At 45.6% G+C, this 18,232-nt stretch overlaps 1 protein-coding gene across 1 annotated transcript in view; it reads left to right on the forward strand.

Moving 5' to 3' along the window:
* ADAMTS9 (ADAM metallopeptidase with thrombospondin type 1 motif, 9) overlaps positions 1-18,221 on the forward strand; it is a gene marked incomplete at both ends in the record, with an annotated part of 59,284 nt that extends 41,063 nt beyond the window's left edge. Inside the window, 2 exon segments of the mRNA XM_010157792.1 lie at positions 13,651-13,818; positions 18,167-18,221. Of these exon segments, the coding sequence (XP_010156094.1) occupies positions 13,651-13,818; positions 18,167-18,221 (223 nt within the window).
* Positions 18,222-18,232: the final 11 nt, after the last annotated feature.

Genomic DNA, 18,232 nt, shown 5'->3' on the forward strand with positions numbered 1-18,232 from the left:
GTTCAGGAAGGGCTTAACATTAGGGGAGCTCGAGTCCTTTAATTTAAAAGGCACTTTCTGCTAAGTAGCCACCTTTGTCCGTTTTATTACACCGTGCGAGCGCTGTGCATTAGGAGTTTGGGTTCAGAGTTCTTTGCGTATGGATTTAAACCTGGCGTTCAAGCAGTACATTTCCACTGAAGGTAAATTGTTCTGGTATTGAAGTGTGCTGTGCACCTACTGGTGTACCAGTCGTGTGTTCTCTCCCAAAGGCAAGGTGACAGGGGAAAATGTGTTGTATAGCTGTGTGTACACATGTGTATAGCTGCGTGTGCATGTCCCTATATATGGAAATAGAGATATTTCCCAGCTATATGGAAACACGTGTGCCTTCACACCCGTGTTCTGTTTCTGATCCCGGGCAGATATAATACAGGTGTGATGTACTGTGCAAAGGCACTTGCAGGGTCTTCCCATGCAACTCTCTGGTTGTGGAGAGTTATTGTCTGGCCTGATCTCCAGCTGCTGCTCTAGATATTAAGTCAGCAAGGCATCAGCAAGGTGGTGGAAGGCTTAAAACCCTGGGATTTTTCTAATAACAAAACAGTGTTTGGAGCAGAGGTGCCTTACTCTTCTCCTTTGCCACTGGACGAGTCTGCTACAGAGATGCTCTTACAAGGGCAGTGCAGCCCTGAGCTGGGGGGCTGGGATGCTACTGGGGGTCCCACAGCTTTGAAATTCTCCCTGCCCAGAGCAGCACCTCCTGCTTGGCGTGGAGCGGGTGCTGCCCAGGGCGCTTCTGGCGTGCTGGAAACCACGGACCTGCCGGTTTTGGAGCGTCCATCAACAGACATCGACCTTGTTTTGTATTTTATATGAAAGCATTTGAAGAAGATTTAAAAAAAAAAAAGTTAATTAGACTCAAAAGCACTTTATAGGGAAAAAAAAAAAGATGAAAAAGCCTGTTTGTGATGTGTTGGACTTCCTTAATTGTCACGGTTTGAAAAGTCATCTTGCTAAAACGTAACCGCACTCTGGTTTCTGCAGGTGCTTTCGGTAACGCGGATGCCTTCAGTAACGCTCCTTGATATTTTTGTCATACCTCAGAGAGTTATGCAATAGCCATAAAACTGCTGAACTGGTGTTTATACGGTGCTTCACCAGTACAAGGGACAGCGATATGAAATATTTCATTTGAGGTGCTAATGTATCACTTGTATGCTGATATAGTTGGTGCTAAAAATGAGGGAGGTGAGCTGAGCAGAGCTGGCAACCCGTGCGGTGGCTCCCCCGCAGAATTACCGGCTGCTGCCGACCTTTGCTACCTGTGCCGGACCATTGGCAAGAACCAAGGGTGTGGACAGATCTGTGTTACGTTTTGGTGTCGCTCAGCGTTCGGCTTCTTCACAGCCACGCAGGAGCAGGCTCCAGGGCTGCAGCTGCTCCTCCGTGGTGGAAATGCAGGGTGCAGTCCTCTATTTTGGTTTGGGCTTGGCTTTATTTTTCTCACCCAGGAAAAATTCCCTTGACTGTACTAAGTCATATTAACCTTGGTGGGTCATCCCTTGCTCGATCTCCTGGGAGCGGGTGGGATGTCAGGCAAGGAGACAGAGGGCAGGAGCATCCCATCCTGCCTGTGACATCTCCTCCCAGCTGCCCACGGGGCTCACAGCCCCCTGGGCTCCCCCAGGCAAAGGGGCTGCAGAGCTGAGCCCCGGTCGGTGCCACAAAGCGACTGGATTTTTCAGGTCTTGCTACCGAGGTCTCGTTGGGCTCTGACGTAGGGGACCCCAGAGCTGTTTGAAGACTGAATTATATCGATGGGGTTAAAAGGGCTTTGTGTCCCTCCTGCAGAATACTCCCCATATATGTCTACCTCGTGCTACTACTGTAGGTAGTAACATCCAAATTCTTTTTTCTGTAGTGTGGTGTCACCTGGATTTGCTCTAGCTCTGTCGTCGGTTGCAAACATCATTCTGTAGCTGTACATACTTCATCTGTTGGGATGGAGTGTCACTACCATATTTTTTGGTCACTTTTGAAACAAGAGTATAGTATTAGCTGAAACTTTTCAGCAGTATGGATTTATGTATTTATGTAAAAGTGTATTTATTTTTCCAATATTGTTATTTAATTTTATATAAATATTGCATACATTTACGATGTTTAATGTTAATGTTGAACAGTGAAAATTAAAGACAAGTAGAATGTAATCATAAATGAACTTGTATAATGATTTCTTGAGTCTTTTGCTAAATTAAGTTCATATACTTAGTTTTGGTAACTTTTACTAAATTTTCTGAAATGGTACTGCCATGTTCCATCTTCTTACTTGCTTTGTTCTCCAACAGAAACTGTCTTTCTCAATAATTAAACAAACAGTTAAAAGTGTATCAATTACGAAGTTTGGATAACTGATTTCTTGCAAGGACCCGATTGGCTCAGCATCACTCGAGTGTCAGTGAAATTAGTGCTATAAAATACATACAAATTAAAGCAGAATGAGTCTGAAGAGTTCAACCCTCGGTCCTCGGGCAAAATTTCCCTAGGATTCTATACAGTAAACAAGTGATTTTTATCTGGCTGGTTAAACCCAGGTTTTAAGGAGATAATTAAATGAATAAACAGATTCTGTATGTAAATGATAGTTTTATAACAGGAGGCTGGTGAGGTGCCTTGTCATTGTAATGTATGTTCAAAGAGGACTAAGAGGAGGTGACACTTTTGTTTCCTTGCTCATTTAAGAACATGTATTTAAACACTGCAGAATTGTACACCGTGTGATAGACCTGACCTTTTTATTAAAATAATGCTTTAGAAAACATGCAGAGACCGTCACCAGGATACAGAGTGGTTTTTTCTCCTCTGAATGCCTTATGGCACAAACGCAGATCTCCATACACGCCCTCGAATGCCAGTTCTCCAGAATGAGGGAGATGTTGAGAGTTATTACTCGTTGCTTCACTTAAAACCCAAGGTTGAACCCACTTCTCTCAGAGCAGATCTGCTCCTTGCAATAATCTCTCTGAAATCTTGAGTTTACCATAGTATCCGGCTGTATCCTGATGCAGTTATGAATAACACTAAAGTAACTTGTCCTGGGCTTCTCATTCTTTCCGAGTGAGAAAATGGGCACAGATAAGGTACAACAATTCTATCTCACAGCACCCTGTCCTGGGTCAGTGGGATGATTCCTTTGAGCTTTGCTGCACTGGGACAGCAATCACTTGGCTTTGACCTGTGGAAAATGGGCTAGGTAGGGGTTTGGATTTGGTTTGGGGTGTTTTGTCCTAAAAAGTATTACAGTTTAAAAAATAATCTGCTTTGTCAAGTACTTGGGTATCAAAAGTTCTAGCTGCTAATGCAATGATTGTGTAGCTCTCAGTGACTGCAAAATGGCAATGTGTGCTCCCCAGCACTGTAGCAAACAGGCAGAAATGTCTTGGAGGGCCTTTTGATCTAATAGTTAAATACTGGAAGCCTAGCGTAAAATAATCAGTGTTAGGTGGCTGAGCTCTGAATTCTGTCGTTGTCGATGTGAATTCAGGTTTGGGTTAGGGTGTTGGTGCATCCCCTCAGCTGGAAGCTGGCAGCAGTGATGGCTTTGCAGGGCGCTCTGCCCGCACGCAGGGATGCAGGGAGCGGCAGAGGGGCTCTGCACTCGGTGGGAAGCGGGAGGACTGCCAGGCCAATGTCTGTGCTCAGGATTTTTTAAGTCTTAAAATTGGTGTCAGTGGAAAGTTCAGGTTACTTGTATTTAATTCTGTCAAAACCCCAACACATTTACAAAATGCCTTCCCCATGAAGCTAGCTGAAAATAGGCTGTTCAACAGCAATATTCTCCATGTCGTCGTCCTGATAATACTCGTAGCAGGCAGGATGTCAGCTCTTGCTAAGGCAGAAGCGATAACCAGGGGCAGATTTGGTTGCAAACATATATAACTCTGCTGTTCTCTTCCTCTCTTCTGCAGAAAATGAATTTACTGTGACAGCAGCATTACGAAGCTGCTGTATGATTCTTTACACATGTTTTGCAGTAACAAAGCCATCCTGGAAAATGAAGTGATAGGTATGCTGAACTCTCCAGTCACTCAGTGATTCTCGTTGCTTTTTCTGTCCTTCATTCACAGGATGATGGTTTAGGCTCTGAGACTGTGACAGCGATATTTCTCTGTAGTGCCAAGTATTAGCAGAAAACTAATAAAAACAATCCTACCCCGTGAGCCTGAGGGGAAGGACAAACGTTGCTGCAGCAGAGGAAGGGTGTATGTACGGTCCCAGCATCTGTAACTGAGGCAGAGGGATGCACTGGGTGGCTTTCGTGCCTTTAGAAAAACAGGTAGAAACAGAAGCCTCAGTGAAGATTTAATAAAGCTGATCCAGACTAAAACAGGAACTTGGTAGCCTGTGGATAGCCCCAGCCATCTGTCTGAAGCTGTGTCTGTCTCAGAGCTGTTCGCTGCACGCTTGGGCTGGCCCACAGAGGCGGCTGTCCCTCTTGGGCTCCTGGCTGCTCCTCTCTGGATCAGTCAGACGGACTGACTCCAGGCAGTGCCAGTTTTGGTGTGCTGATGAAAGGCAAGAAGCTGTCTGCTTTGGTTCCCCAGTCAGAACAAAGCCTTTGACACTGCAGCCCTCATTGCTTTTGTTTAAAAAAGCAAACCAGATCCGATTCATCCCTTCCCTGTTCTCCCTGCTTTGTGTCACCCGTCCAGAGCATCCCGCCGCCAGTGCCTGGCTTCGGGCCACCCTCCACAACTGCACATCCCTGGGTGACAGCAGGGGTGGGCAGAGCTGTGCCAAGCCGTCTTACCATCCACCTAGGTGCTGCATCATGCCCTTCTCAGAGCTCATCCCAGAAGGTAAACAGAGTTGGGGATTTGTTTGAAGAGCTGCAGCCTGTTGCTGCTCTGGGGCAGCAGTGACAGATGCTGCTACAGCTCTTCCCTCAGCTCAGTGCCCACTGTCCCTGCCCAGGCTCAGAGCCAGTTACAGGTGGGTGATGCAGTGGTATCCAGCTGCGTCGTAGAGGAACATCACTTTATTCCTCTCCCACTGTAAAATCTCGTATTTTTATTTTCCTGTCCATTTTTTTTGTGTGCCTTTCACCACCAGACATCTTTCATTGCTGCTTCTGTTTCTCCTTAAATAAGGAGAACTATATTGGCATACTTTTGCTGTCAGTTCTGCTGTCTTCCATTTCTAGTGTTGACGCTCCGTGAGCAGGAAACCCACCACTGAAGCCCATCCGCTACACTGCAGGCAAGGGACCTGGGTGCAGGCACTGGGTGCTTAACACTGAGCCTCTGTGTAAATGCTTTGCCGGATCAACTGCTCCCAGGGCTGATTTCCTGCAAATTAATGCTCAGCTATCGCAGCCCACGCTCCTCCCTCACAGGCACCCCTTAGTTTTTGCACCTGATGTGATCTGACCTGGTGGTTAAATCTTCACCCTCTTTTAGTCTGACGGAGAAGCGGGAGGAGTGTCCTATGTAACACCTTAACCCAGTGACCGAGTGCTGGGAAGTGCCAGGGTAATGAGCTGCAGAGAGCGGCCAGCCTCGTCTGCCTTCCTGCCACTGCCAGGACAGATGCCAGCTGGACCAGTGGTTGGACCAGGAAGGTTACCTGCTTGTGTCTTGAAACTTTTCTCTTTCCCCCGCCCACAGATGTTGTGCCAGAGGTGCTGGAGCATGTCTAGACAAGGCCAATGGAGCTGGGGAAGGGTCTGGAGCACAAGTCCTGTGGGGAGTGGCTGAGGGAGCTGGGCATGTTCAGCCTGGAGAAGAGGAGGCTCAGGGAGACCTTACTGCTCTCTACAACTCCCTAAAAGGAGGGTGCAGAGAGGTGGGGGTTGGTCTCTTCTCCCACGTGACAAACGATGGGACAAGAGGAAATGGCTTCAAGTTGTGCTGGTGGAGGATTAGATTGGATGTTAGGGAAAATTTCTTCCCAGAAAGGGCTGTCAGGATTGGAAGGGACTGCCCATGGAGGTGTTGGGATTACCATCCCTGGAGGGATTTAAGAGAGAAGTTGATGCGTTGCCTAGGAACATAGTCCTGCCCATGTTTTTGTCCTGATTTACTGTAAAATACTTGCCTTTCTCCTCCCAGAGAAGCACAGTGAGCTGCATTTGATGTGCTTCTCTGGTTGCCATTGTGCACTCCCCCTTACAGCTTTTCTCAGTGAGATGGTTGTTTTCCAGGCTGCGTGTCGCTGGCCTGAACTTGAACGAGAAGTGGTGGTACCGCTGTTGAGCAGTGAGTGGCTTCGCTCTTGGTTGGCCCACGCATGGCTGCAGACCCCCTGTGCACACACACATGCACGTGCTCAAACACACACAGGAGAGAGAAAGCGATAAATAAAAGGGAATTGCTGGGAATGTTTGTCTCCCAAAGAGCTGGCTTGGAGTGCAGGAACTGAAATAAGTGTTAGGCTGCAGGAGACGTGTTAGAGCATAATGTGCTTTCAAGGATGAGCTGTGAGGTTCAGCATCTTCAAGCAGGACCCACGAGTGGGGCGTTGGGAGGGCTGTGTGCATTTTCGCCCACATTCACACAGTGTACCCCAATAATCGCTCTTGCTCAGATCCTCAGGCTTGCAGCAATTAGAAACAAGGATGGGTGATGATGAGGGACACTAAGCAAGGACATTTGTGCAGTCATTAAGGAAAAACGATGTAGTCAATCTTGTTCCAAAGGCACTTAGTGCTCTATTCCTGTTTTAACTTTTACTTGCTTGCAGGGAAGGCGACTGAGCCAGCAGTATGGATGAAAATTTGCCCGATGCCTAAGACTGTGTGCAAGCTGACAAACATTATTTGATCCCTTGTGTATTAAGCCCAAGATTTTTCTTTATAAAACTGGGGAGCAAGAAGCAGCCCACTGCTCCTACAAACCCCCAGTGTAATGCACCCCTGTGCCAAAGGGCTGCCGTTCCTTGGAGAGCTCTTTACCTTGTGTTCCACTCCATCCGACACGGAGAAATCCAATTCTTGAATGGGACTTGTATTATAATGCGTTTACAACTGTTCACTAAAAACATGAAGTGTCAGTTAGCCTAGGCTGCTTGCTGCTTCAATTGCTACTTTCTTAAAAGTGCCACAGCATGGAAAATCGGCTTCATCAGTGCCTTCCACATCCCATTATACCGGCGTCCTTGGGTAGCTCACACATCTCCTCCTAATTTGAGGAAACGCCATCCAACGTCTCCTTCCCTGGGGAGCCCTGCAGTGGCTATTTGGAAGCTTTTGCTTGTTTGTTGTTCCAGTTAAATAGCGAGGAGCAGGGCAGGGATGCAGCTTTTAAGGCAGTTTTGTGTGTGCCTAGCCCTGCTGATTTCTGCCCCCGGTGAAGCCTTTGCATGGGATGTAACCCAGGTGAAAGAGGGGGAGAAGGTGCTACTTAGTAGGCAGATGCCATGGAAGAGGAGATGCATGGCTTCTCCCGCTGCAGTTACCTGCTTTTCTCCCATATACCCTGTGAGGTTTTCTAGCTCAAGGAAATTATTGTATTGACTTCAGTGCTCAGGGCCTTAAACCTTGCAGGAGTTAAAAAGCCTCCACCTAAGAGCATCCTTTCCTCTGGAACAGGCTGTGCTGCTGGAGGAACGGGCTCCAGACACACCAGTGTCTTCTTTCTGCTGCAGCAGCACATCAAACTGTACCCTTCTCTTTGAGAAATTCCCCCTTTTTTGTTGTTTTCTATTTTTTAAAGCTGTTACGAGACAGCATCCAGGTCCCTGGCTAGTCTCCGCAGCTTGGCTTGTCAGCGGGAAGGTGGAGGTTTAGTGGATTGTTTTAATTCTTCCTTTTGCAAATAACCACTTGGGAACCTCTGTGCTGCTGCCGCAGAGCTGGGAGCAGGGCAGCCAGAGGATGGAGACCCTGCGTGCACTGCAGAGCCAGGCCAGCCAGCATGGATGTTCCCTCTCCCCCTTCCCTGGGCCGAGGAAGGCTTCTCGGGGCGGCTGGGGCAAAGCCAGCTCTTGTACATCATGCCAAGGGCTGCCCTCTGGCTCTGGGAGGGCTCCTCGGGACGTTTCCACAGGGGTTCTGGACAGTGCTCACAGACATACTTGGACTCTACACTCCAAAATCCCTAACGTGCTTTTCTTTTTTGCAATCCTCCCATTTGTCTGGGAAGTCAGCGGGATATTAAGCATTTCTAAAGCCCCTTCCAAACTGCAGTGCAATGCTTCGGTTTGGTTTGCTCAGGTTTCTGGACCAGTTGCCTTCCCTTGAGTGTGGAGACCACTCTCCCCTTTTAACTGTACAAAAATCAGATGTATTTTCTGGCCTCATACCAGCTAAAATCACTGTGACTGTGCGCTCTCGGCAGCTCTGTGTGTTAAGGTATGGCTCCCTCTCACAGTTTTGCAGGAAAGGAAAGCTGGGCTGGGTGAATCCTGCCCTGCCTACCACTCTCCCATCCCACGGGCACGGACTTCTCACTGTGCTGATGGGGTCGGGTGGAAGAACAGGGTTTCAAAGCAGCCAGCAACAAGTATTTCCTAAACATCTGAAGTGCCGCAGCCACTGGAGAAACTGTAGCATGGAGCTGCATCCCTGTTTTAAGCCTCTTGCTTGTCTCACTGAATCCATGGCAGTTACCTGCTGAAATACCCTGCTGTTGTGAAGATGATTAACCTAGTGATGCCGCAGAGCCTCTGTTGCTGGACAACACACAAAGGCTCAGGCATTTTAAGACTCCCAGTGAAGGTTCAGCTGGTGAGGAACTATTCAGGCTTTCCTTGGTGGCATGTCTGCATGTCCTTTGTGCTCGAGAATTCAGAGGTGCAGGCGTCGGGACTGTGATTTCAGCAGCGCAGGTTGTAGTAAGAGCTGGTGTATCCTAATAGGATGCTGAAAGGTAATTATGGAGGTGTGTGATTGGGCTCTGCGTGCAGCTGGGGAAGTATGCTGACACCCAGGAGCACAGCCCCTCATGAAAAAGGGTGTAAAGCATCGTAGGGCTCTGTCCTTATTCTGCTTTTATTTCATCCTGCACATGTTTCAGCTCAGATGGTTGGAAAGGATGAACGAGGGCTTATTTGTGAGCGCTTACTTTCCATATAATCCTTAATGTGTGGAAATCTAAATCTACAAGGATTGATTTTAATTTCCTCCAAAAAGTTGCTCCTGGCAGAATCTGATAAAGCCGTTTTTAGTCTAATTCTTCCCAGCCCTGCCCTTGGTGAGCTATTGGAGCATACCTATTGTTGGGAATTCGTTTGGTGATCACCGCAGCTTGCATTCATTCTCTCAAATACCTCCCAAATCGTCGGGAGGGCCTGGAAAAGTGGTCTGACATGATTTTCTGAAACTTTTCACTTTTAGGGGAGAATGTCCCCAGGTCCTTGCTGGTGGTTTGCCTTTCTGCCTCGTGTTGAGCTGCCCATTCGGTGCAGAAGGTTAACGAGAAGCAGAGCTGCTCCATAGCTCTTGACTGCTCTTTCTTTTCACCAAGATTCCCTTATTTGTGCCCAGGGTTGTTGAGTCCTTTCGGTGCCAGACCCACCTCATTCCCAGCCCTCAGCCTGGCAGCGGCACAGCCGTGACACAAGCTCCCGGGGCAGAAGAGCAGGTCACGGTCTTCTGCAGGAGGGTCAGACCCTGGGCCCAGCCAGCCAGAAAGCTTGTACACATTTTTAACAACTTTTGGGGTACTTATTCTGGTTTTTACCTGCTACGAGCTCGGTGAATCAAGTAACACCCTTCCTGTGTTAGAGAGGTCTTAATGAACGAAGTGCACCCTCACCATCTAGAATGTCAGAGCGAGAGTTAAAGTAATTTGCACATACTTGGTAAAACAGAATGATCTTCGTCATTCCTGAACTCTGAAACAGAAAACAAATTTCTGTGGAAACAAAAACACAAGCTTGCCGCTGCGCTGGAGCAGAGCGATGCATTGCAGGAGAGATTTAGCATCGTGTTCTGACCTTTCTGGAAACAGTTGATAGGGAAATATTTTTGTCCTACTTATTTAAACCTTTTTTTCTTGCATTTAGTTAAACTAGGCAGTATATTTACTTGAAAAAATAAAATCAGCAGCATGCCAATCCCCAGTACTTGGCACATTAACAGGACTAATCATGCGATAAACGTAATACCCTCGAATCTGTGCTCAAATGCTTTGATCCTGATGCTATTAGGAAAGGCTTTTTGTTCTTATTCTCTATGTAAAATACCAGGTGTGGCTGTGATAGTTTTAGGAGATAATAAAGATAATAACAAGAGGAAGGTTTACTAGGGTCTTTAGGGTAATGGCTGTAGCTGACTTTTAAAATAGTACTTTTCTACTGTTTTATGTCCCACACTCATCTTGAGGTCTTTTTTTTAAGAAACACCATGATGTGTTGTTTTCACACCATCCTCCGTGCCTGGCTATCCCCCAAAGTTCACCCAGAGGTGCTGTTTGTGGCCATGCCTCTACCACAGGCTGGAAACAGCATTTCAGAGAGACATTTTCAAGCACTTCAGGGGAAGAAGAGTCAGGTTGACTATGGGCTTGCCCAAGTGCATGTAATTCTTGGCTCTAGGAAGCTAGTGAGTGAACAATGTCAATATGAGGACTTGGCTAGACTTGGCTAGATCCAGAGTCAGTGATTAAAACCAGTAGAAGTCTTTCTGTTGACTTCAACAGACCTTGGATGAGGCCCGTGATTCCACCCATCCATCCCCAGCACTGTGAGATATTTTCGATGAGTGGTGGGGGATAGGAAAGAAATCAAGAAAAAGGGATATGAAAGGAGTGGTTATGTCTGTGCCTTTCAAATGTTTTAAAGTCAAGGTCAAAGCTTACCTCACTCTGCACTGTTGTTGATGGATACCGTAAGCAGGCGGCAGTGTTTGCAGTGATGGAGAGTCCCGCTAACGAAATGCCATTTCTCCAGGGGCCGAAATAAATGGTGAGGCTGGTGGCAGTAGCTGGGTGTGTTGCTTCCCTAAGCAAGATGAAGCCCACTATTAAATGATTTGCTGCACGTGGCTCGCATACACTCAAAACCTATGTGCCAAATACAAGCTGGAGATACCTGAGATGAAGTAGAAGGCAGTTATGAAGTAGACTCTTTGCAAAGGAATTTTCAGTCTCTGATAGTCGGTTACATTGGATTATTCAACCTCTTTTTTGTCAGCGCAAATGAGATCATAACTCACATGTGCATGAGAGCGAATGAGTGGTTTAGATCTAAAAATGCACAGCTGCCTAACTTTGATTTATATTAAAGACAGACATAGAAATTATTAATTCCAGCATCTTGGGAATTACACGTAAGTAATAACAAAATTAGGCCAATTACACCTTAACCTCTGAGTGCACCAAGGTATGCGTGCAGTGCTGTTGTTTGATGGTGGGATGGTGAGATAAATGTCAGAATCAGGCTCCACGCCAAAGTCAAGCAATTTGTAGAAGGGGGATAACAATTTTGGTAACGACTAGCACCATATTAATTGTGAGATCTAATGGTTATCAGTAGACTTCAGGTCCCCAGAAACATCCTCGTGTTGTTGCACAATGTGATTTTTCTTCCTTTAGAATAAGTAGTGGATCCAATGTATTTTTTAAATTAAGGAAAAAATGCACCTGGATGTCCTGGCTCAAGATGTAGGGCAGGATTGATTCCTGATCGAGCGTGTGAATTTACTCTTTAGCTTTGCTGCCACAGTAAAGTGGCATCAACCTGCGTGGAGAGCACTTACTGAGGAGCATATGAATTTTTGCTAAAGTATCTGTGTTGGTCTTTTGTCCAAAGATAGTAAATGGATGAAAGTATTAGAAGTTTGCAATTGGGTTTGGTAGGATTTGACATTTCCTTCTTGCTGCTGACGTTCATTGCCTGGGGAGAGATGTAGAAAGAATGAAACAATGAACTTCTGATGAAATTTGAAGGGTTTTAAAAATAGGATAACATTAACTCAATCTTTTTTCTGTTCATATTAAGGAAAAAATTGAAGTTTATGACTCTGTGTAATTCGTGAAAGTCTTATTTTAGAACAAGGGACAGCATTTCCTCTGTTTCTCAGTGCAAGGTTGAATCTTGCTTTTTGGGGTATTTTGCCCATCCTGAAATGAGAGCTGAGCTCAGGAAAACTCGGAGGCGTCCATCCCTGCTGGAGGCTCTCCCAGCTTCCCACCTTTTGTGGAGGAGCATCACCAATGGTTCTTAAACCCTATTGATAGCAAGACACCTCAGCTACCTTTTGTTGATCTGCAACTGTCTTGCAGCAGGAAAACAGCCTTTTTCAGGACATTGCTCATACAAGCTTTTAAGAAGCAGCACCTGATCTTAAGTTACATCCATTTCTCTCCACATTGGTCTGAACCTTTCCATTTCGGAGCCAGTTACTGCTCTCACTGGTTCTTTATGTACCTCTTACCACAATGGGGGCTGAATGAGTTGGAAGTAGTGTTGTAATTTAAAATAATCACAGCTGTCAATGCATATGCCAATTTCTATTCTAACAGATCTTCTAGAGCTGCTACATACATAAATTGTAGGTTTTAAAGTTTCAAATGTATTCAGAGGCTGGGAAGAGCTTGGGGTGTAATTTATTTCTTAGGAAACATACTGATGGAGTGGCTCCAAAACGATGGAAGAAGCCTCGTCTCTGAAAAGAAAGCAGAACATTTTATATTGAGAGATGGTTGAAACAGTGTGTTTGTGCTCAAGGATTAAACCAGGATGCTTGTGACATAGCATGTAATGACTTGCATAACATGTAATGAAGAAATTGAAGCTGAGTCTCTGGGTGCATCATGCTGAGTAAGAGGCTTGTTCTACACGAAACTGTCATATTAAATTCTTGTCGTGATTCCAGACCCCTTTGATTCCTAAATCTTTTGGAGGAGTCTAATCTGAAATCAAAGTGAAGTTGCTTGGGGTTTGCATGCCAGAAGTGGTCACATTTGAAAAAGTTCAGTGAACCTGCAGAGGGAGGTTGAAATTAGTTGCTTTGCTACAAAGCTTTACAGCTAACATACCTGCTGATTTGCTTTTTGCTTTGATTCTTCGGGCTCTGCCTTCTTGCCACCTCCTGAGTCGTTTTCAAAATGCATAAGTCTTAAGGATGAGCATATCCTGCTTTCAGTCTGGACCAAAAGAATTAGTCAACACTGGTAAAACAAACATGAGCTTTAATACTGAGGACATGGGAAATCTGCATTTTTCTCTTCTGCCTTGTCCTTTGCGCAGTGATTTCCCCCTGTGAAGGTGTGTATCGCACTTCACTCTCCTGATTTACCAGCATTTGACCTCCCTTTGTACCAAGGTAAATGGAAATGGTTCCTATCAAGTTCTTCGAAGTAGATACTGGGGGCTCTTGCCTGGATCCCTGTAAGATGATTCTGCTCCTTTGAAAGCGCTGGAGCAATGCCAGGAATCCAGCCTGTTATCCCTGCTGAATGTCAGCTGCTTTCTCTAATTTGATGTTGGCATTTTTGGGGGGCTTTGACCAAGAATATCAAGCAATATTAGTGCAAATGAGAGCATTTCCAACAGTTAAATTCTGCCCTTCCGTATCCCCTCAAGCTTTGTGTAGGCTGCCGGGGACCCGGGGATGTGCTTTTTGTTCCAGTTAAAAGAAAAAGCCCTGGGTAGCCCATGGCCTGTGTATAACCACGCAGACAGCCCTGTGTGAAACCTGATGTTGTATTTACTTTATATTTACAGTGTTCTGTCTCCTGTGGAAGGGGCCAAAAGCACCGCAATGTGTACTGTTTGTCAAAGGAAGGGAGGCATGTAGAAGAAGATTATTGCAAGCACCTTGCTAAGCCCAATGTGCAAAAGAAATGCAGAGGGGGCAGATGTCCGAAGTGGAAAGCAGGAGATTGGGGACAGGTGAGCTGCGTTGTATACCCTTTTGCTGCACCCTTTGCTATACTTCCTCTGTCACATCGGATAGAAGCTGGCTTTTCCATCACTTCTCTCCTCTTGAATTTTTCAAGGGTAAAAGTTGTGGGCCAGATGCTGAGGTCGTGTAAAACAGTGTAGCTTCATGGATAGCAGTGGAGCAGCACTGATTTGTACCAGCTGAAAATAAGGCAACTTGCTTTTAGTGTCTATCTAAAAGCAAATTCCCTGTTGTATATTTTAAGTTTCTGTTAAAAAAGGCATTAGTATATAATATTAAAGAGAATCTACTCTTTATTAATGCTTTGAATATTGTTATTATTAAACTATGTCACATTCCAAGCAAAATCTTCCTTAGTTTTGAGAAATGTGAGATTAATTTTGTTATCCATTTCCTGGGAAAACCTAAGGAACAATCAGAGCTGTTCATTAGAAATGCTTTTCTCTACCTTTCGTTTCTTAACAAGCTCATGACTTGATTTTGCTTCATTAAAAAGTCAGACACTGATGCACAGAGCAGAGGCTGCTGGAAATGTGGAAGTGCTTGGAGTTATTAAGCATCTTGTTTGCTGAAAGCATACCTTGAATCCTTGTTTTCCTGAAAATAATGCCTTGAATCTGCTGCATCACATTTTTATCTCTGAACCTCGCTTTTCCCTCTACATTATTAGTGTGCTAATCAGCAGAATTATTGAAAATCCCAGAGTAAATGAACTGTTAACTTCTAAAACATTGTGTTCTCTTGCGGTCTGTCTTCCAACTTAAGGTACAAAACACCAGTTCTCACTGTATGTGAGTTCCTGGAAAGATAAACCATTTCTACCACTACAGGTACAAGTGCAAATGTTAGGACTAGGACAGCATACCCTTGTTTAATGTCAACTATTTTAAAAGACAATAAACCCACTGATGTTCTGTGATTGTTTTCAGACTTGGATTTTTTTTCAGTGCTTACCCTTGAATTCAGAGGGTTCCAGTATTTGCCGTTAGGTGTGGAAAGGGCTAAGCGTGCATTCCCCAGGGAGGTTCAGTTACTGAGGTCTGGGTCCTTTACCCAAAGTCTGGCAGGGAGCACCCAGGTAGCCCTGTGAAATGCACAGTACCGCTTCCATCTTGCCCATTAACACACTATTATTACCTTTATTTCCCTGCCAGACTGCAAAACCTCCATTTTGTACAGGAAACTATACTGAAAAGAAATTCTAGGCCATTAGATAGTCTTGTCAGATCTGATTTACACCTTATTTAAAGTGACTGCTCCTGAAAGCAATTTTTTACAGCTAATAATTGTAAACATAATGATGTAATGGTCTGTTGACTGTGTTAAAATACACTAATGTTAATTGATAAAAGTAAGTGTTAAAAAATTCCCAACATTCCACTGCATGAACGGAGTTAATTTTATGCAAGTGGAGAAAGAAAGCCAAGTTAATGGGAAGATGAGGTGATTTATGGCCTGAGGTAATCTCTTGTGACTAGGCAACTAAAGAATATTTGTGTGCTAATGATAAGACTAGGAATAGGCAGCACATTTCCAGTACTCGGAGTAGCTCCTCAGCCCAGATCCCCGTACGGATGCTGGACGTGCTCAGCTGGCTGGCATCTTGCTTGGGAAAGATACAGAGGGGTAGAAACACCCGTTCTGCACTATCAAACTGGGCTTTTTAAATCCACACGAAGTGCTGTGACGTGGCTTCCCTGTCCCCTGATCCTCCCTTGCACTGGCCACGTTTCTTTGCCCGCGGCAGATGACGAGTTGGGCTGTCACACGTCTGGAGCACCGGCCGCGGCCGTCCCTGCGAGATGCACAGGGCTTTGCAAAGGATGTAGTGCCTCAGAGCCAAGGGGGATTTAGGTGCTGAGCTCCCCACGCAGACTATACACCAGGCAGGGTTTGGCACTCGGGATGCCCAGCGGATCAGGTTCTAAATGAGCAGGGAAATTCCATGTCACCTTCCCCATCACCGGTGACTCTGTTGAAAATGGGGAGCCATGACCAGTTTGCATTAGATACTATCAAAATAAGCTTCCTGGAAGTCTAATTGCCTCTGAAAGATAATCCCAAAGCTGAGCTGCTGTGAGCTGGCCGCCTTTTGTCCTGGGTAAACCTGCAAAAGCCTGCGTGAGAAATAAGGCGAGGTTTTCCCATGAAAGTGCATCCTCCTCATCGCCGTACGTGCACAGGACCTGTTGCATGTGCCTTTAGGGTTCTTTTCCTTTGGGGAAAAGGAATGATTAAAAATTCAGGATTAAAAAATACAGGAATAGTTAAGAATTAATCCCAGGCGGCTGAGCCAAGTGCTTTGCTCCCAGTTTTTTTTGTCTCTGCATGTTTTCTATTCAGAGGTTGGGTAATTCTTTTCTAGTTTGTTATGAATCCACTTTCCTGCAGCAAAGCATTTTCAATATATCAGTAATAATCAGAAGGGAAGAAAAAAGGCTTTTTCTTGGAGTTTTAAATGTGCTTGTGTCTGCACTGAAATGTCAGCTTTAACGTGTTTGCACCTCCTAAGTAATATCAATTATGGCCATTTATCTTTCACTTAGCAAAAAACCCAAACTTTATTCTGCTCTATGCTATTTACATATTTCAGCTACAGGTTGAATTCCAGCCCTGTCTAAAAAAAACACAGGTTGGAGCTTCTGCATAGATGAGCTGACACCTGGCAGTTTGGTGATTGACTTTCTCAGTGGAGAAAGTAGCGCTCCTGGGAAAACATACAGACCCTGTAGAGAGGACAGACAGGCTGCCTGGCTCGTGGCATCCCACGGGGGGGATATATAACTACAGCAAAAGTTGGCTGCCCCAAAACTGAGTATTTTCTGGCAGTGTCAGTCCCCAAACCCGCTCTGCCCAGGTGTCACAGCCAGCACAGCCCCCTGTGAAAGAGCCATGGCACGACTCGCTCTCCCTTAGTAAAACTTGTGCTTCTTAGGCGGGTGATGAATGCAAACCAAAAGGGGTTGTAGAACATGCTACGCATCCTGGTGTGTACGTTTCTCCCAGTTTGTGGCCGTTACTCAGTTTAACTGTCCCCCATGGAATGCGTAGGACAAACAGCGCTGTTAATCACAGCGAGGCAGCGCAGCATATGGGAACCATTTGCATCGCCAGTGACAGAGATCAACTGCTACTTTCAAAAGTTACACACACCAGAAAAAAAAAACCAACACCCTCTTACAAATATCTGAAGCCAGGCAAATATGCAGAGTCAGCTTTTCTTTGGTCCTCTTGGCTTTATGGGACGTTTGGATAGTAAAGGGAACGGAGCATTACAGAACACTGCAGAAGAGGGAATTGCTTCCTCGTTAGGCAGCGCTTAATTCCCTGCCTCGAGAAGGCTCCCTGTTATGGGTATTGTAATAATGGCCTGTAAACTTGCTTTCTTAGTTCCTGATGTATTAATAAGGGTGCTTATATTAATCGTTAACTCAGCGAATGGCTAGTTGTAATGGCTATGTTTTAAATACAGACCTTTGATTTTTACACCCTTTCTTCTGTGAATGCAAATTCATTTTATTCCAAATCTATATCACATACTTTAGGATCTAGCAAGGAAGAATCCGTACCAGAGGGTCATTAAGTACTGTTAAACATATTGCAGCGCGCAGTCACAGCAATACGAAACGCTGCGTGAAAGAAAAAGCAAGCTGCTAAAAGCAGTGTAGTGTAGATAATAATTTGACGATGTCTGAGAAACAGAAATTCAGGCTTTTCTCGCCTCGCCTAGGCGTGGGGAGAAATGCTCCCGCGGTGTATAGTAGGAAATGTGAAATGCAGTTAATTTCCAAAAGACATTTATTTTCCCAAACTAACAGTATGCCCTGGCTTGTGTGCATGTTTAGGTGCATGCTGAAAGAAATCCCAGCTATACCTCTCTACTGCTACAGACTTTCTCCCATATAACTCAAGTTTGCTTTTCATTCAAGTCCACTCTAGTGACACTCGCGGCATTTGATATATTTGGAACTATTACTTTTTGTGAGCCAAGTGCCTGAGAAGCAATACACAGAGCCTTGCCACCTCCGGCATGTTGCGATGGTTTACCAGCGCCGCTATCTCCAGAGGTTTATGCAATATAAATTCCTGTCCGGGAAATCCTCCCCCCACTGAAGCCAATGGCAAAAAATTCCCGCTGGCTTCAGCGGAGCAGGGATTTCAGCCTGTTTGCTCTGCCCTTGGAAATTTTTTCCCTCGTGCAATGAAAGCCTCACCTGGGAGTTTAAAGCCGGTAGCGGAGCATGGCCATCGCTGCTGTTGAGCGCGGAGCAGAGGGCGAGCCCCGGGATCTTACCGCGACAGGGACCACAGCTCACCTTTTGTTCTTTCCTCCAGTGCTCCGTGTCCTGCGGCCGGGGCGTCCAGCGCCGCACCGTGCACTGCCACGGCGGCACCCCGAAG

Source organism: Eurypyga helias, unplaced genomic scaffold, assembly GCF_000690775.1.
Source record: "Eurypyga helias isolate BGI_N326 unplaced genomic scaffold, ASM69077v1 scaffold1358, whole genome shotgun sequence".
NCBI classification, from domain to species: Eukaryota; Metazoa; Chordata; class Aves; order Eurypygiformes; family Eurypygidae; genus Eurypyga; species Eurypyga helias.